Source organism: Camellia sinensis, chromosome 13 (assembly GCF_055761805.1).
Source record: "Camellia sinensis isolate YWXY chromosome 13, ASM5576180v1, whole genome shotgun sequence".
NCBI lineage: Eukaryota > Viridiplantae > Streptophyta > Magnoliopsida > Ericales > Theaceae > Camellia > Camellia sinensis.
This window is the reverse complement of record NC_138973.1, coordinates 574,140-592,747: the sequence shown is the minus strand read 5'-3', so window position 1 is coordinate 592,747 and position 18,608 is coordinate 574,140. Positions and strand designations below refer to the sequence as shown.

Below are 18,608 nucleotides of genomic sequence, written 5' to 3'. Positions count from 1 at the left end.
AAAAATATATATTATTTTTTGTTTAAAAAAATATTTAGTTAGTGCTTTAAAATTAATTTTGATTGTAATAATCTAAGATTTTGGTCTAAAAAAAATAATTTCTATATTTAAAAAATATCAAAAACAAATATAAATTTTTTTTTTGAATTGAATAGGTGGCAATTGCCAAAAAAAAAAAAAAACACTGCTCTGGTCAATCGGCCGGACGTCCGGGTAGACCCAAAAATTCAAAAACTCTCTGGTTACCAAACATGTTTTCAAATGTCCAAACAAGTTTTCAAATGAAGGATTAGAATCAATTTTTAAAAACTGTATCCAAACACCGGGCTGGAATCATGATTCCAGCCCTAAACCAAACAGAGCCTTTATTTTTACTTCAGTTTTACTAGTTGACATAATTATTGTCTTTGACGTGATTGGCATTTTATTTCAAAAAATGTTGTGGTTAATGGAAATTCATGCCTATTGGATTGACTATACAAGCGTCAAGCAGCAAAACTCAAGGGATCAGTATTTCATACTTGTTATTTTAGGTGTTCTCTCCCTTCTAACTATGTTTTCTCTTGTTGAATATATGCGACACTGAAACACAGTAGGGCTGAACCCAAATTATTCAGGCCCTTGGAATTTACAGTTCTAGTCCTTTTGGCCTCCTCCTTTTTGAGCATTCAGTTTAAACCATGTTACTTCTTGTAAGTGCAATAGTTTGTTAGTGACTTGCCGCATTGTTGCTTGTGAAACAATAGGACAACATGTGTTGGATGGATATTCAATAGTTTTGTTGTTCTTCTTGTTTTGTTGATTATTGTTTTTAAAATTTGCTTTTTACTGTTTTATTTTTTAAGCATGTCTAAAATTTACCTATATTGTCATGATGATGATCTTATTTAAATATAATTGAATATTTTGGCTGATAATAAATTTGCTCATGCATGGTTACCCTTTTTTAGTATGCAGGTAATGCTTCTTGGTTTCGTGCTTCTTGGACGTTCTTTGGAAGAAAAAGCCAGGATTAAGGCATCCAGTGATATGAATGAACTCTTAGTAAGTCACAATGTGACTCATATGATTGATAGTTATTTGTGCCCTTCACTGTGAAATGAAAGTTTTAGCTTGGCCTTGTTTTTATTATTGTCTTCTTCTGAATAAGGTCCATGCTGTCTTACCAATGACATTTGCGATACATAGCATACAGTTTAATTTACTTATACTTGACATTGTATAGATTGCGGGAAAAAAAAGGTTCTTCGAAGTTACTTCTGAAACACACCACCACACATAAAGATATAACTTGAGAAAATTGATTGACCACTCATGACCTGGTCAATGCTTCCAACCAGGCACTCATTTTGAAAAATGTAGCTGTAATTGCTCAAAGAAATAATACCTGTTATTTGCTTAATTTGTAGAATTATCTTGTTTCCAAGCCATCTTTGTTCAAATTTAGCACGGAAATCTCAAAAGCCTGCTCTTGCTGGACTGTCTTGTTCTCTTACTTCTCTCTTGTCTCTCGGTAGCTTTTGTCTCTAACTTATAACCTTTCGGCTTCTGGTGAGATGTAGTGCTGGCATTAGCTGAATTCTAGCAACTTTTATAATGACATTATTTAACAGATAAACATTCAAGTAGATGTCATATGCGTATGGTTCAATTTCCAAATTGACTCATGCCTCATTGCTGCAGCCAATGTGAGGGCAGTGTAATACTCGATCATTTTGATTAACATGCTAGGAACCATTGGTGAATCAGTAATCCTTTTGTAAAATATAACTGTGGTCTGCTTTAATTGTATTAAGATCTTTCACTTGTTTGATGACTACACTATTTAATCAGAATATACACGACTTACTTCTTTTCAAAAAAAAGTTAGGCATGCTAATTAATGTGCATGGCATAAAATGGATTTTATGTTCCTTTATTTGAATATTTAGGTAGCTAATTTTTCCCCCCCCTGACAAACTACCCCTGGGTGTTTCTGCAGTCACTGATGTCCACTCAGTCACGACTTGTGATAACCCCATCAGAAAGTAACTCATCTCCTGGTAGTGTACTTTGCTCTGATGCAATTTGCGTTGAAGTCCCAATTGACGATATTCGAATTGGCGATTCAGTGTTGGTTTTGCCCGGAGAAACCATACCTGTTGATGTAAGCAAATTCAATTCTTTGTTTGAACTTCCCCATGTTTGAAATCAGTCATGATGAGAAAACCAGTCTGGCAATTTATAGTACTTGCACCCGTAGATTTTTTTTTTTCATCTTTTTTATCACCAATTCAAAATGTAAATCACCTTTCATGCTACACGAAGTCTGTTTAGCCATATCTGGTGTGTGCAATCACAGTAAACATACTGACATATGGGAAAAAATAATTCAAGCATTAAGTAAATTTTCTGCAGATTTACATATATTTTAAGTAGTCATTTGATTGAGAAACTGATAATTGGTAAACGTAGGAAGTTGCTGTGCTTGTTGCAACATTGGCATGATATTTTGTTTTTGGTGTAATTGTAATTGTTTTCACCTTTATCCTCTAATTTGGATGAATCAGAACATCTTTGTTTGCAATTCAAAAAAATGCTCAGCGGAGCAGAAGTTTAACTAATCATGGCTGTTATTTAGGTCGTCGTGATTAATTACCTCTTAAAGCACAAAATATGCATTTTTACTCTACAAAATGGATAAATCTTAAAATTTTAAGGTCATATCTTCTTGTTTTTACGTAAATTTCAGTGGTTCCCTGTTTATATATGTGAATATGGGGGATTCCATATTAATTTGTATTTACAAGCTGCGTACACAGGGGATAGTTCTTGCAGGACAAAGTGTTGTGGATGAGTCCATGCTCAGCGGAGAATCGCTTCCTGTATTTAAGGAAAAAGGCCTTACAGTCTCTGCTGGAACAGTAAACTGGGTATGATATCAAAGATATAATAATTGGATATTTGTCATTTAGGTCGGATAATAATTTATGAGTTGCTCTATGTTGCTAATGTCAAGGGTTAGATCAGCATTTTTGTTTGTGGAATGGAACTATGCTTTTAGTTCTTTATAGCGATTGAGAAGATGATGTGCAAGTGTAATTAAATTTTGAACTCTCAGTAAAATGGTTGCACATTCTTCTTTGTGCAACTGAAATAAGCAACACTTTCGGATTGAAATGCACAAGTCAACTCAACAAGCATAATCCTTATTACTAAAGGGTCAACTACATGGATCAATCTTCTCTAAGTACTTCTATATGAAGGCACAATCTTGGTGAAGTCCTAGGCAATCATGGCCTTTCTCATGGTCTCAACTCTTGTCTTTTCTGACCTTTTTTCTCTTGTACTCTCGTGCCGCCTTTCTTGAATTAAATTGCTCCTCTACCACTGTGTTTTTTGGTCTACAGTTTATGGGCAGACCAATTTAGACAACATTTTCTCAGTTACTCCACTGATTCGTCTGAATTCAACTATACTAAATTTTTATTGAAATGCGGAATATGTAGCCATATCACCATTCCACATCCTCCTTTCAAAAATGTCATTTTCTGTGTTTTATTTAGGTGGCTTGCTCTCCTCCCCCCAACATGAACTACATCATCAAAATTGTGTCTGTTTACCTCAAATCAATGTCATAAGTAAATTAAGTCCAAATAAATTATTTCCTCTTTTATGACCTCTACCTATGTCTTTCTTTTCCTTCCTCCCATTCTTTTGGCTCTTTCGACCTGGACCATATCCCTCCTTCTCATCAGCACATTAGTTGGTCTACATTGACATAGCCAAATCACCTCAATTTGTTTCCCTTCATTTCCTCTTCAATTCATGTCATTTCTAACTCTCCACAAATTTCAAAGGAGACTAAAGCTTGTTTTGGGAACCCATTAAAATAGCCAAAAAGTCAAAAACTATTCTCTCTAATTTTCTGCACATCTTTTCATGAAAGCCAAAAATCCAACTAAAATAGCCAATTTCCAGAACAACCCAAGACACAAATGTAGGCTAGAACTAAATTATTAATTCGTTCCCTTCCTGGGCAGTGAAGCCAAATCAAAAACAAACACTGACATAAACCCAAATGAATATTTGTGAAATTGAAATGAATGTACATTTTTCTTTTTGTGTTTGCTTTCCAGTGCAGTAATATCTGAAACAAGAAAGCATGATTTTTTTCTTTCCTTTCAGGATGGTCCTTTGAGGATTGAAGCCTCTTCCACTGGATCTAACTCAACAATTGCCAAGATTGTTCGCCTGGTCAGTAACCATTTTTTTATGATGGACTCTATTATACTGTGAATTGACAGATTTAGGTAATAAGAGTAAGGGTATCAGATTCTCTTGGATATGCTGCCTCCCAACACTTGTGGCATAAAATATAATTTTGATTGAACTTCTGATATATATATATATATATATTTTCTTTCGTTAACGAGGGAATCTAAGGCTTTTCCCCGACGATTCCCCTGCGTACATGTTGATTAGGGTTACAAATGAACCGAGTTGTTTATGAACAAGCTCGGCTCGGCGCGGTTCGTTTAGTAAATGAGCCGAGTTCGAGCTCGCATAAGCTCGGCTCGTTTATCTTTATTTAGATTATATAATAAATATATTATTTATATATTAAATAATATATAAATAATAGTATAAAAACATTGTTTATATATTAAATAATATTTTTAATTTAAATAATATAAATAATATTAAAAAAAATATTAACAAGACGAGCCGAGCTCGAGCCTAATTCCTTATCGAGCCAAGCTTGAGCTCAATAACGAGCTCAATAAGTAAACGAGCCGAGCTCGAGCTCAACAAAGCTCGGCTCGATTCATTTGCAGCCCTAATGCTGACGCAACCCCCCATCCCACGCACATAGGGTTGCAAATAAACAGGGTCGTTCGTGAACAAGCTCAAGTTCGGTTCAGTAAGGGCTCATTCGAACTCGGTTGGTTAAATTTTTATTGCGTTCGAGCTTGTTAAAATCTTAATAAACAAGCTCAAACATATTAAAGCTCCTCTCATTAGCGGTGCGTTTAATATTTATTTAAATAATAGAATAAATATATTATTATATATATTAAATAATATAAAAATATGTATAAAAAGTAAGATAAATATGTTATTTATATATTTAAATAATGTAAATAATAGCTAAATTTATTTATACGTAAATAATAACTAACTATAGATAATACATTTATATAATATTGATGGTAAATATTATTATTTTGGTAAGATATTGACTTTTCTTTTATTATGTTTGTATAAAAATTTCAATTGTAACTCTAGTGTCATACGCAAGTATGAATTTATAATTTCTTTGGCTCGTTAAGGCTTGTGAACAGGCTCGAGCTCAAGTCAAGCCTAAGCCAACTTGACTCGAGCTAGGTTCTTCAAATTTTCATTGAGCTCGAGCTCGAACTCAAACTCGTGAAAATCTTAATAAACAAGCCCAAACATACGAAAACTCGGCTTGGCTCGTTTACAACCCTACACACACACACCAAGTAATTATCAGGCACAAGCCCCAAGGTTGGTCCCAAGGGGATGAAGCACTTCATTGGATTGAACTTTTAGTGTTGTGTGAATGGTATACGTTTTAGGCTTACAATCTAAACCTAAACCATCAACAAATATATATGTGAGATACAAGATACGATATGACCATACTGCTCTTACTTAACATAGAAAATTACACAGACACCTATTTCATATTCCATATTCTAACAATTACATTCAAATGTCCTTAGCTTTCTGAAAAGCTACTTGCGTTGGATATATGATGCAATTGGAATGCTAGGAATTTGTAATATTTTTTGACTTATGCCTAGCCTTGGAAGGCTTGTTTGGTGTGAAAATCTTATACTTTCTATGAAACCTTTATATTGTCATTTCAGGTCGAGGATGCTCAAGGCCATGAAGCACCTATACAAAGGCTTGCAGATGCAATAGCTGGGCCGTTTGTTTACAGTGTGATGACTTTATCAGCTGTGACATTTGCCTTTTGGTATGCATTTGCTTGTCTTCTTGTTTTTCATGTGGTGAGGCCATTAAGTAGAATTGTTCTAAAAGGAAGATGGAAAGCCAAACCTCAGAAAATTATTAGGAAATAGATGGAGATGATGCTTTAAACATAGATGCTTATCAGATAGAGGAATACGAGACCATATTGGTTATTTTGTGGGCATAATGTCTAGTTATCCCTTGGTTGTTTTGTGTGGGCAATTTCGTTCCAAAGAGTGTAATTTTATTTTGGTTTTAGGCTTTGCCAAGTTTTGAGCGTGTTCTGTTGTGAAGCATCATCGAGCCGGCTTCAACTTGTCTGGCTTTGATCCATGTGCACGTCCTCATCAATCTCACCACTTATGGATGATATATTGACTGTGGTCAGTTTGACCATCATTAAGTCCCACTCCTGACTTCTTGCTCAGTGTCTTTTCTGTTTTCTTGGAGTATTTTGATTTTACTAACTCATGCCCATCATTCTAATTTGATGTTTATCCCATAGTCTTAATGACCATATATATATTGGTAAGTGTAATACCACCCATCCTTGAATATGACTATTTAATTTGTTTTTAACTAGAACAAAAAATTAGGGGCTAAGTGCCAATCTCAATGAAACCAGTCTGTAAAAATTCCACATCTGTCCTCGTAACTGTTTTCATTATTTAGTCTGAATTCACTGCACCGATCTTATACCATATGAAGTCATCTTTCCTATGCCCCATATCTTTTACATAAATTCCTCCACACCTTCTGTGGGATGCCTATCATATCCTGATAGTACAATACAGAGACCCTTCTTAAGAACCTCTTAATAGTCTTTAAGTAAGAAACTACCTTCCATGGTTGATCTCCTCGACTTGAAGCCAAAAAAAAGCTGATTTTTTTTATTTTATTTATTTATTTTTAATGTTTGGCTTCAGGTCTTGGTCTTCAGTTAGTCTCTCCCATGAATAATAACAGTGATATACACCAATCTCAAAAGAAAAAATAATAAAATATACCATTGAATAGAGTTTTTGTTTTTTTTAACAACCAAGAAACGTGTTGTAGTCAGGGTTCTTTGGGTCCACCCCAGGAGCATAAACCCGAGGATCAAGCGAACCCTAATCGCATGATCTGGACAAACGGGATTGAATAGAGCTTTTTAGATGATTTTATTTGTGCAATCAATATTCTTGTAACTGCTTTCTGCTTGTTACTTACTGCCAATTATTGCTAAAGGTACTATGTCGGGACGAACATCTTTCCAGATGTATTGCTTAATGATATTGCTGGACCTGATGGAAGTCCTTTGCTCCTAAGTTTGAAGCTTTCTGTGGATGTCTTGGTGAGTCATACTGAACTAGCAATCCATATACTGATAATACAATCAATGGATAGGGAAATAGCCTTCAGTTTGGAGGAATATGCCTTGTAATATCTAAAAATGATGCTATAAATCAATGATTTGTTAATTCATTCTTCAATAATTTTGCTACTTTACATATAGAGCCAACCTTCTTGTGGGTGATTGTTTCTGCAGGAATTTTTAGACTCCCTAAGAAAATTAGAGAGTGGTCTTATATATATATATGTAAGTTTGACTTTGTAAAATTGGTTTCTCTTCCAGGTAGTATCCTGCCCTTGCGCACTGGGCCTTGCCACACCCACAGCAATCCTAGTTGGCACCTCTCTTGGTACTTAATCAAACTTGTTCTCTTCTTTCTTTTGGTGACAATGTGTTATGTAAGAAATCAAAATCTGACAGCCAATCAGAATGGACTTGTGTACTTGTAGCATGTATGTTAGTTTCCGATCATTTTACAATAAACCAAACCAAACCAAACTAAGCCTTATGTTCCAATCAGGTGTGGTTGGCTATGTGATTCTTTTTTCGCCATTCCGCTATGTCAAGGGCCATCATTTTACAATCTCTCTTTTTCTTGATGCTTTGGTTTTATCTAGTGTGTGTCAAGATATTTTATTAGTTTGATGATCATTTTAGACAGATGCCACAAAAAGAAGCACTATTCCAGGGTAAATGTGTCACAAAGAAACACAGCATGTAGACGATTGTCATGCCACATTAAGTTTGAGCATCCAAGGGAAAACCCCTTTTCAAAGGAATTGGATGAAGGATTCATTCCCTTGACGAACAATACATCCTTAGGGAATAACAAGTCTTTAATGAATATACAATTACCAAAATGACATCTTTGCTAAACTGAGATAGTTTAACGGGCATTTCAAATCAAGGTATAATATATATGTGATTTCAATTTGTTTGAAATTTGACAATATAGTTTGATTGCATTTAATTATATTGCCAATTGTGCCATGGAGTGTTTTTGAGGAACCCTAATAGGGATGTCAATGGGGGTTAATGGGGTGGATATTAATTCTCCATCCCCATTCCCCATGGGTACTACCCTCCCCATTTCCTAATGGGTTTGGATATTCTCCAACCCAACTTGACCTTTTTTTCTTTTTTTTTAAGATTCACAATTTTTTTTTTTTTTGGGTAAGATTCACAATCAAAGCTAAATATACATTCAATCTCTTTTTATTTTTTGTTTTTATTTTTTTTTTAAGGTTCACAACTATTTTTTTTATTTTTTTTAGGATTCACAATCAAATACATTCAATCTTATTTTATTTTATTTGGCTCAACAACAAAATCAAATACACATTAATTAACATTGTCACATTATTCTTGTCAAATTTTGTATATATTTAGAATTTTTAAAATTTATTTCGAAAAATTCAATCTTAACCAAAGCTAAATATAAATTCAATATTTTTTTATTTTTTATTTTTTTTAAAATTCACAACCAAAGCTAAATATACATTCAATCTTATTTTATTTTATTTGGCTCAACAACAAAATCAAATACACATTAATTAACATTATCACATTATTCTTGTCAAATTTTATGTATATCTTGAATTTTTTAAATTTATTTAGAAAAATTCTATTCCAACAAAAAAAATTCCATCTTCTTTTTTTATTTATTTTTTTTAATTTTATGTATCTCCTTCTCCTCTCTATTAATTGATCTTCGATAATCTGAAGGTGAGTTATTGCTCTCATTTCCATCTTCTTCTTCTTCTTCTTCTTCTTCTTCTTCTTCTTCTTCTTCTTCTTCTTTTTTTAGAATTTTTTTTATTTGCATTTATAGAATGAATTTTCTTATTTCAATATCTCTTGCAATTGTTTTATTGAATTTCTTTCTGATTTGATGGTAACCTTAGATTGAAATTTTCAATTTTCATCTTAACTAGTGATCACCTTAATTGAAATTTTGTACATTTTTGTCTTCAATTTCCATGTTTTTGTTATGGTTAATTGCACATTTTTGATCGATAGCCACAATTTTGTCACCGCTAGATTGTCGTCATCGCAAATTGCCGTTGTTGTAGTGAGAGGATGAAAGAGAGTGAGAATTAGAACTCTAATTGTCAACAGAGTAGGGATGACAATGGATAACCTTCCATGTAGGTATCTGTTAGCACCTTCTACTTGAAGGCTGCATGGTTGGCATTGGCAGCACCTTGCACCAATGTCCAACCAAGACCACGGCATAATGGTGGCATGCCAAAACAGCAAGGTGAAACGTTGATAAAGTGCTGAGACAGCAGCACAGGACCCTTGACCAAAGTATGGGCAGCAGTGGCACAAATGCAAGGCATTAACATGACCCGAATGTGAGCTGCAGCATACTTGGGGGTTCAAAGCATTCAATAGGCAAAACTAGGTCTGGGGGCCAAGACAACCAAATTCGTGGCTGACTGAGAAGGCAAACAACATGGGCAGTTCAAGGCAGTTATGCTTGTCTGTCAGCAGTTACCCATGTTGAGCAAAAGACAAGGCAAGTCTGGACATCTGGAATCAAGGCAGGGAGTTAGCAGCAGTTACTAGCAGTTATGTCCCAGAAATGATCCTAAGTCCCTAGGCAGTTGGGGGTGTCAACTGCCATGCCACTTGGCATCCTTTCCTTGTAATGCTGGTTGTAAGCTTGTAACTGATTGTAAACCTATTTAGGCATAAGCCATGGAACTCGAAAATTAGCTAAGTGTTGGTGAGAGTTTCCATAGGCATCATTTGTATTGTTGGAGCAATTAATAAAGGTTGGGGTTTTCCTATAATCTCTTGTTGCCTATTCTCTTACTTGTTATAGCACTTTGTGTGTGTGTGTATTCATACTTGGTTGAGACTAAGTGTCCAACTTAGTGCCATTACAGGCTGGAATTTTGAAACAAAAATTGACCTTGTAACAGTATCCATAGAGACCCAACCCAAATACTTGGGTTTCCCCTTTTTTCTTGTCCGTCGAGTAGGGTAAGTGATGTTTTTTAAATCTCAACCGGGGATGGATACCCACTAATTTTTTCATATTTTTTTTTAGGTACATCGAAAAATTATTTCTCCATATGTTTTTACTACTCTGTTGACAATTATAGTTCTAATTCTTACTCTCTCTCATCTTCTCACTACAGCAATGACGACTTGCGATGACGACAATCTAGCGGTGACAAGATTGTAACTATCGATCAAAAATGCGCAATTAATCATAGCCAAAACATGGAAATTAAAGACAAAAATGTACAAAATTTTAATTAAGGTGATTGCTTGTTAAGATGAAAATTGAGAAATTCAATCTAAGGTTACCATCAAATCAGAGAGAAATCTAATAAAACAATTGTAGGAGATATTGAAACTAGAAAATTCATTCTATAAATGTAAATAAAAATTTTTAAAAAAAGAAGAAGAAGATGAAAACGAGAGTAATAACTCACCTTCAGATTGTCGAAGATCAAATAATAGAGAGGAGAAGGAGATACATAAAATTAAAAAAGAAGATGAAATTTTTTTGTAGGAATAGAATTTTTCTAAATAAATTTAAAAATTCTAGATATACATAAAATTTGACAAGAATAATGTGGCAATGTTAGTTAATGTGTATTTGATTTTGTTGTTGAGCTAAATAAAATAAGATTGAATGTATATTTAGCTTTGGTTGTGAATCTTAAAAAAAAAAAAAAAAAAAAAGATTGAATGTATATTTAACTTTGGTTGTGAAAAAACCAAACCAAACCAAGCCTTAAGTCCCATCAAATGGGGTCGGCTACATGAATCCTTCTTCTCCACGCTGCCCTATCAAAGGCCATTTCATTAGTCAAATTAAGTAGATTCATATCTCTATTTATAACGCTAGTCAACGTTAATCTAGGCCTACCCCGTCCCCTAACACTTCCATCTACCGTTACAGCATCGCATCTCTTCACTACTGCCTCTGTTGGTCTCCGTTGAATATGACCAAACCATCTCAAACGATTCTCTCTCAACTTATCTTCTATCGGTGCTACTCCTACCCATTCCCGAATACACTCATTCCTAATCCTGTCCTGTCTAGTCTTACCACACATCCACCTCAGCATCCTCATCTCAGCCACACTCATTTTATCTACATGTTGTTTCTTAGTTGCCCAACACACCGTCCCATACAACATAGCTGGTTTAATAGCCGTTCTATAAAACTTACCTTTTAGTCTAGTGGGTATTCGTTTATCGCACAATACCCCAGACGCACTTCTCCACTTACACCATCCCGCCTTAATCCTATGGGCCACATCTGTATCAATCTCTCCCGCTGTTGTGATAATCGACCCTAAATAACGAAAATGTTCACTCTTAGACAGTTCTTGGTTCTCAATCTTCACTTCTCCTCTGCTTTCATTGTTACTGTTACTAAAATTACACTCCATGTGCTCTGTCTTAGTTCTGCTTATCCGAAATCCTTTAGATTCAAGAGCTTTTCTCTAAATCTCCAACTTTGTGTTAACTCCTTTTCTGGTTTCATCCACTAACACAATATCGTCTGCAAAAAGCATACACCATGGCACGTCATCCTGAATATTTATCGTCAACTCGTCCATAACTAAAGTAAAAAGATAAGGACTTAAGGTAGATCCTTGGTGTAACCCTACAGTGATAGGAAATTCATTTGTTTCTCCAGCTGGCGATTTAATAGTGGTCACCACCCCTTCATACATGTCCCTAATCACGTCAATGTAGCCTTTTGTCACCCCTTTATTCTCTAACGCCCACCATATTATATTTCGGGGCACTCTGTCATATGCTTTCTCAAGGTCGATAAACACCATATGAATGTCTCTTTTCTTTTCTTTATATTTTTCTATTACTCTCCTCAAAAGATAGATCGCTTCCATTGTTGACCTACCAGGCATAAACCCAAATTGATTCTCTGACACCTCTGTTATGTCTCGCAATCGGCGTTCCATCACCCTCTCCCACACTTTCATTATATGACACATTAGCTTAATTCCTCTATAGTTGTTACAATTCTGAACATCACCTTTATCCTTATAGATTGGCACTAAAATACTCTTCCTCCACTCATCTGGCATGTTCCTAGTCAACAAAATTTTGCTAAACAACATAGTCAACCAAGCAACTCCCTTTTTACCCAAACACTTCCAAGCTTCAATAGGGATATCATCAGGTCCTAAAGCCTTATTTGATTTCATCTTCTTAAGTGCAATCTCTACTTCAAAGTTCCTAATCCTGCGATAGAACCTATAGTCTTGGTTTATCGTATTACTGATTATTTCTTCCCCTATTGTCGTACTTCCATGTTCCTCATTTAACAATTTCTCAAAATAATTCTTCCATCTTTTCTTAATCTCATCATCCTTCACCAATACCTTAGAATCCTCACTCTTGATGCACTTTACTTGATTAAAATCTTTTGTTTTCCTCTCCCGTATCTTAGCAAGTTTGTATACCCTCTTCTCTCCCTCCTTACTATCTAGTCTAGTGTATAGGTCATCATAAACTTTCAACTTAGTCTCTCTCACTACTTTCTTGACCTCCTTATTAACCAATCTATAGCTCTTAAGGTTTTCCTCAGTTCTATCCTTCTGCCATTTTTTAAAGCACTCTTGTTTTGCCTTAACTACCGCTTGGACCTCTTCCCTCCACCACCAAGTTTCCCTAGAGCTGGGTCCCGTTCCTTTCGACTCTCCAAGCACTTCCCTTGAGATTCTCCTCATACAATTGGCCATCGAATTCCACATAGTGTTACCATCACCTTCTAAGTCCCAAGTACCTTCCTTATCCATTCGATTCTTAAATATTTCTAGTTTATCCCCTTTTAAGTCCCACCATCTTGTCCTACGACGCCCACCATCCTTCCTAACTTGGTATTGCCCTCTAAAACATAAATCTAGTATCAAAATCCTATGTTCAGAGACCAGACTCTCACCAGGAATCACCTTACAATCATTGCATTTTAGGCAGTCCACTTTTCTCACTAAGAAATAATCTATTTGGCTCTTAACTACTCCACTCTTAAAGGTTATCAAATGCTCCTCCCTCTTCTTATACATAGTATTGGCCACCACCAGGTCAGAAGCCAACGCAAAATCTAAGATTCTCTTTCTAGGCTCATTTCTGTCACCAAAACCGTATCCACCATGCACCCTTTCATAACCTACTTTATCTATGCCCACATGGCCATTAGAATCTCCACCTATAACCAGGTTCTTTCCTACAGGTATCTCCTGTAAGATCTCATCCATTTGCTCCCAAAAATCCCTCTTAGTCTGATCATCTAACCCTACTTGAGGGGCGTAAGCGCTAATAATATTCACTATATTCCCTCCAATAACTAGTTTAATTAGCATAATCCTATCTCCTTTCCTAGTGACCGCCACCACACTTTCCACAAGACCCTTGGCAATTATGATTCCTACCCCATTCCTGCATCTATCCTTACCACTATAATAAAGTTTAAAACCAGTATCCTCAATTTCCCTAGCTTTCTCTCCCGTCCACTTAGTTTCTTGTATGCAAGCTATACTAACTCTCCTCCTAATCATAACATCTACCAATTCCATCGTCCTACTAGTTAAGGTTCCTATGTTCCAAGTGGCTATCCTAAACCTATAGTCTTGGACTAGCTTCTTTACCCGCGCTCGTCCAGAAAAACGCGGAAACCTTTGCCCATTTTTCACCGCACCAAGGCGTCGATGCGGCGCCCCTTGCTCACTTTTCGAAACACCCGGAGGCAGGCGCAACGCGTCACTTGAGGGGAACGACCTAGCATTTAAACGATTCAAAGTAGGATTCATTTTCATAAGGGTTCCGAGTGACTTTTTTACGTGTTGGCTGTCGGCTACCTAACACACAACCCTCCTCCTTAACCCGGGCTTGGGACCGGCGGAGTTGTTAATAACCCCGGCGGAGTTTTTGGTTGTGAAAAAAAAAAAAAACACATGGGGAAATTAGTGGGTACCCATCTCCGACCCATCCCCTGTGAATATTTAAAGAATATCATTTACCCTGCCCGGCGGATAAGAAAAAAGGGATAATCCATGTATTTGGGTTGGGTCTCTATGGATACCCACAGGATAGGTTATCCATTGCCATTCCCAAACCCTAAGTCTCTACTTATTTTGTGGAACATGTAGAAATTTATGTATTATTGATTGATGTTTTTTGATCTATATTACAATGATTCATGATTCCTATATATAGAAGAGGGTGAGTGTGTAGTAGGTAAGGAGTAGGTGAAGTGGAGGTGGTAGTGGTGTAGTGGGTTAGGTTTAGTGGAGTAGGTGAGGTGGTAGTGGTGTAGTGGGTTAGGTTTAGTGGAGTAGGTTTAAGTGGGTGAAGTAGGTGATAGGTTTTAACAGCCCCCCGCAAACTCAAGGGGGATAGGAACTAACCAACTTGAGTTTGGAGAGAGTTACAAAACAAGAAAATACATAAAAATAAAAGAGGATAGGTGACACTGTATGGTCGTGTCAGACCATTGGTGAAGACACTGAATGGTGGTGTCATAACGTTGTAGAGGACACGGTATGGGGGTGTCATAACGTTGTAGAGGACACTGTATGGGGGTGTCATAACGTTGTAGAGGACACTGTATGGTGGTGTCAAACCGATGTAGAAGACAGTTTATGGGGTCATGTCGGACCGTTGTAGCAGACAATGTTGTGACAGCTGGTGTGACAGTTTACAGAGTCTTGCTGGACCCTTGTAGAAACTAACCGGAATCAATGTCGGGACAGTTTACAGACTCTTGTCGGACCCATAAAGGAGCTAACCGGAATTAATGTCGGGACAGTTTACAGAGTCTTGTCGGACCCATGAAGGAGCTAACCGGAATCAATGTCGGGACAGTTTACAGAGTCTTGTCGGACCCCTAAAAAGTCGCACCCTCAAAAGGTGTGCCCAATCTTTCAAAAGGCGTGCCATCAAAAGGCGTGCCCAATCCATAAAAAGACATGCCATCAAAATGCGTGCCCAATCCATAAAAAGACGTGCCATCAAAAGGCGAGCCCAAGTCATAAAAAGATGTGCCGGATATGATGGCGAGGCACGTGAGTGCCTTGGCTGGCGCGCCCGTTTGTCGTCTGGCGTCAAGTGGCGCGCGATACGCGTGGCTGCCCCGTCTATTTAACCAAGGTTGATGCTGAGGCTGAGGCAGACAAAAAACTTCTGAAAGTCCTCTGAAAAAAACTCTTCCTTTACTGAGAGAGAAACTCTATAATACTCTGTAACCAACCCGTCTCTGAAACACTCAGCAACATGGCCTCTTCTTCCCGTCCAGCTACCCAGAACATGGCCTCCTCTTCCCGGGGTCTGCTCACGCTCTTTCCAGAATTGAACGAGTCCACAAGAGAAATAACTGGTGCGGTGGCCAGTGAACCTCAACCAAACACCTCTGGTTTTGTTCCGTTGAACTTTCCGATGCGGTCGGTGGAGCAAAAAATGGCGGTGCAAACTGATATTGAGGCCAATCAGTATACTCTGAAGTCATGTGTGGAAACCATGACGGCGGTCACAAACCTGTCGCACCGGCTGCAGAGCAGGACAAATGAGGTGCAACAGTTAAACTTCCAGCTGGCTCTGCTCCAACGCATGTATAAGGATGCGCGAGCAGAGATAAGTGTGCTAAAGACAGAAAACAAGGAGCTGAAGCGGAAGGCCACCGTGATGTTCCGATTTGGAGGTCCACCATATGCTGTAGTGGAGGAGCAGGGAGGAGGCAACTTGCTTGGTGGTCTAGGAAGCACGGAGGCAACACCGGCAAGGACCACCCAGGACGGAGGCAAGAAGAAAAGACCGGCGGCTGAGTAGAGAAGAAAAATCTCACTGTGGGTGTGGTAGTGTTGTTTTTGTTTGTGTGGGTTTTTTTTTTTTTTTTTTTTTTTTTTGATGTAAAAGTGTGATCGGGGTTGATCCCCTGATATGAATAAAATGACAAGGTTCTGGAATGTTGTTGGTGTTATTTTGTGGTGTTGTTTTGTTTAATAAGACAAATAAAATAAAAGAAAATAATGGATAAAGAAAATAGAGAAAAAATATTTGTGGATGGGTGATAAGAAAAACAGCAGTGTGATTTTTTTTTTTTTTTGTGGAATATAAAATAAATAATAATAAGAGAATGGAAAACGGGTGATGCTTACTAACAAGGGATAGGGAAAATATATTATAATAAAATATATATATATATATATATATATATATTAAAATAAAAGAAAAGGTTGAAAGAACGTGGATGAAATAAATTAAGAGAAAGGAGAGATATGATTAAAGTGGGTTTGAAAGTGGGAAAAGATGAGAGAGAGCAAATCGGGAAAAAAAAACAGCAGTGACGAGCAGAAAAGCAGCGCCAGAAACGCCAACGACGACGACGAGTAAGAGTACAACCACGGATATGTGAGAGGCGAGGTGAACGGTGATAGAGGCTAGACGATGATGCGGGTGCCGCCGCCGACATAGCGGAGGAGGGGTGTAAGAAAATGTTGAAGAAGTCAAGGTATGTGTAGAAAATAAGCGGAATAGGTTGAGGTCCGGCGGGCGGCCAAGGCGAGGTTGCCGCCCGCCGGTGAAGCGAGAAATACTAAGGTCTTAACCTTGCTCTGATACCATGTAGAAATTTATGTATTATTGATTGTTGTTTTTTGATCTATATTACAATGATTCATGATTCCTATATATAGAAGAGGGTGAGTGTGTAGTAGGTAAGGAGTAGGTGAAGTGGAGGTGGTAGTGGTGTAGTGGGTTAGGTTTAGTGGAGTAGGTGAGGTGGTAGTGGTGTAGTGGGTTAGGTTTAGTGGAGTAGGTTTAAGTGGGTGAAGTAGGTGATAGGTTTTAACAGAACATAATGGATACTTCATATGTTGGATGCTCAATTGTTCTATTGGCTGTTAATCAGGACATGTTATAAAATATCCATGATTATTTTATTTTTATTTTTTTGATAAATAATAAAATATCCATGATTGTTGTGATATGTTCATCAATAAATCATTATTTCCAGACCTTGATGTATTGATATTATCCATATTATTTATAATATTTATCAGGTTGATATCAATATTTTGGATAAAGCCTTATTTTTGGAGTTGTGATATATCCTTCCTACAAATATTTATTCATTGAACAGGAGCAAAACAAGGACTTCTTATCAGGGGAGGAGATGTATTGGAACGCTTGGCTGGCGTAGATTTGGTCGCTTTAGACAAGGTAGATCAAAATTTGAATAGAATTATTTGTTCTCTCTTTCATGTGAAATAAAGTTTTGAAAATCTGAAAGATATGTTAATTAGTTAGTGCATTAACTCTGATCATTTGAGAATAATCATTCCACCCCTGCAGACTGGCACCCTCACAGAAGGTAAACCTTCTGTTTCTGCTTTGGCAACTTTGGTTCACGAAGAATTAGAAATTCTTCAAATTGCTGCTGCAGTTGAGAGAACAGCATCACATCCAATCGCAAAGGCTATTGTAACTAAAGCGGAGTCATTAAATTTGAATATCCCAATTACGAAAGGACAATTAACAGAACCAGGTTTTGGATCATTAGCAGAAGTAGATGGACGTTTGGTTGCAGTTGGCACTTTGCAATGGGCTTGTGACCGTTTCCAACAAAAAGTGGACCTGTCTGACATAATGAGTCTGGAACAGGCTTTGATGCATCAATTATCTGATGGAAAATCATCATCAGACTATTCAAAAACGCTTGTTTATGTTGGTTGTGAAGGGGAGGGCATCGTTGGTGCTATTGCAATATCCGATCATTTACGCGATGATGCTATATCTACCATAAACAGGTATCATCTTCTTTCATATAATAATATAATGCTGAAAAACATATCCTGCTAACAAGTAACCTCTCTTTTATCTTATTCAGATACTAATGTAGGAGTAGGACTTTAGGTCTAAAGGAGAGTTTATTGATGACTGTTTTTCAAGTTATACTTGGGCTCTATTTATATCCTCGGGCAATTTGAGGTGGAATCTGATCATGTCTGCTGACATAATTTCTACATGTTAGTATCATCCGTACTATCCCTCCTTTTGGGGAAAAAAATAGGTAAAATGTTAAGGGTTAGGGGTAGTTTGGTCTTTATGTCTTATTCTTATTATTATAAATAGTTGTTGTAACCGTGAAAGAATAACCGGAAGGACCGGCCGAACCGACCGAACCGAACGGTTTTCAGTCGGTGTTTTAAGTTTTCAATCGTTCGGTTCGGTTCGGTTAATGTTTTTCTGTACATTCGGTTCGGTTTACGGTTTTTGATTTTTTGAACCGAACCGCACCGAA

The 18,608-nt window shown here is 37.0% G+C and overlaps 1 protein-coding gene across 6 annotated transcripts in view; it reads left to right on the top strand.

Annotated features, from left to right (window-relative positions):
* The window catches only part of LOC114278820 (copper-transporting ATPase PAA2, chloroplastic), a 64,242-nt gene that overhangs the window by 10,493 nt on the left and 35,141 nt on the right, over positions 1-18,608 (top strand). For 5 of the 6 annotated variants that reach the window (XM_028220955.2, XM_082901109.1, XM_028220954.2 and 2 more), the window contains exons 5-13: positions 958-1,044; positions 1,982-2,146; positions 2,802-2,912; positions 4,168-4,236; positions 5,877-5,986; positions 7,210-7,315; positions 7,598-7,664; positions 17,448-17,527; positions 17,660-18,114. In XM_028220955.2, coding sequence (XP_028076756.2) covers positions 958-1,044; positions 1,982-2,146; positions 2,802-2,912; positions 4,168-4,236; positions 5,877-5,986; positions 7,210-7,315; positions 7,598-7,664; positions 17,448-17,527; positions 17,660-18,114 — 1,250 coding nt within the window. The remainder of the gene's footprint in view (positions 1-957; positions 1,045-1,981; positions 2,147-2,801; positions 2,913-4,167; positions 4,237-5,876; positions 5,987-7,209; positions 7,316-7,597; positions 7,665-17,447; positions 17,528-17,659; positions 18,115-18,608) is intronic. The other variant, XM_028220958.2, reaches the window with a different exon arrangement.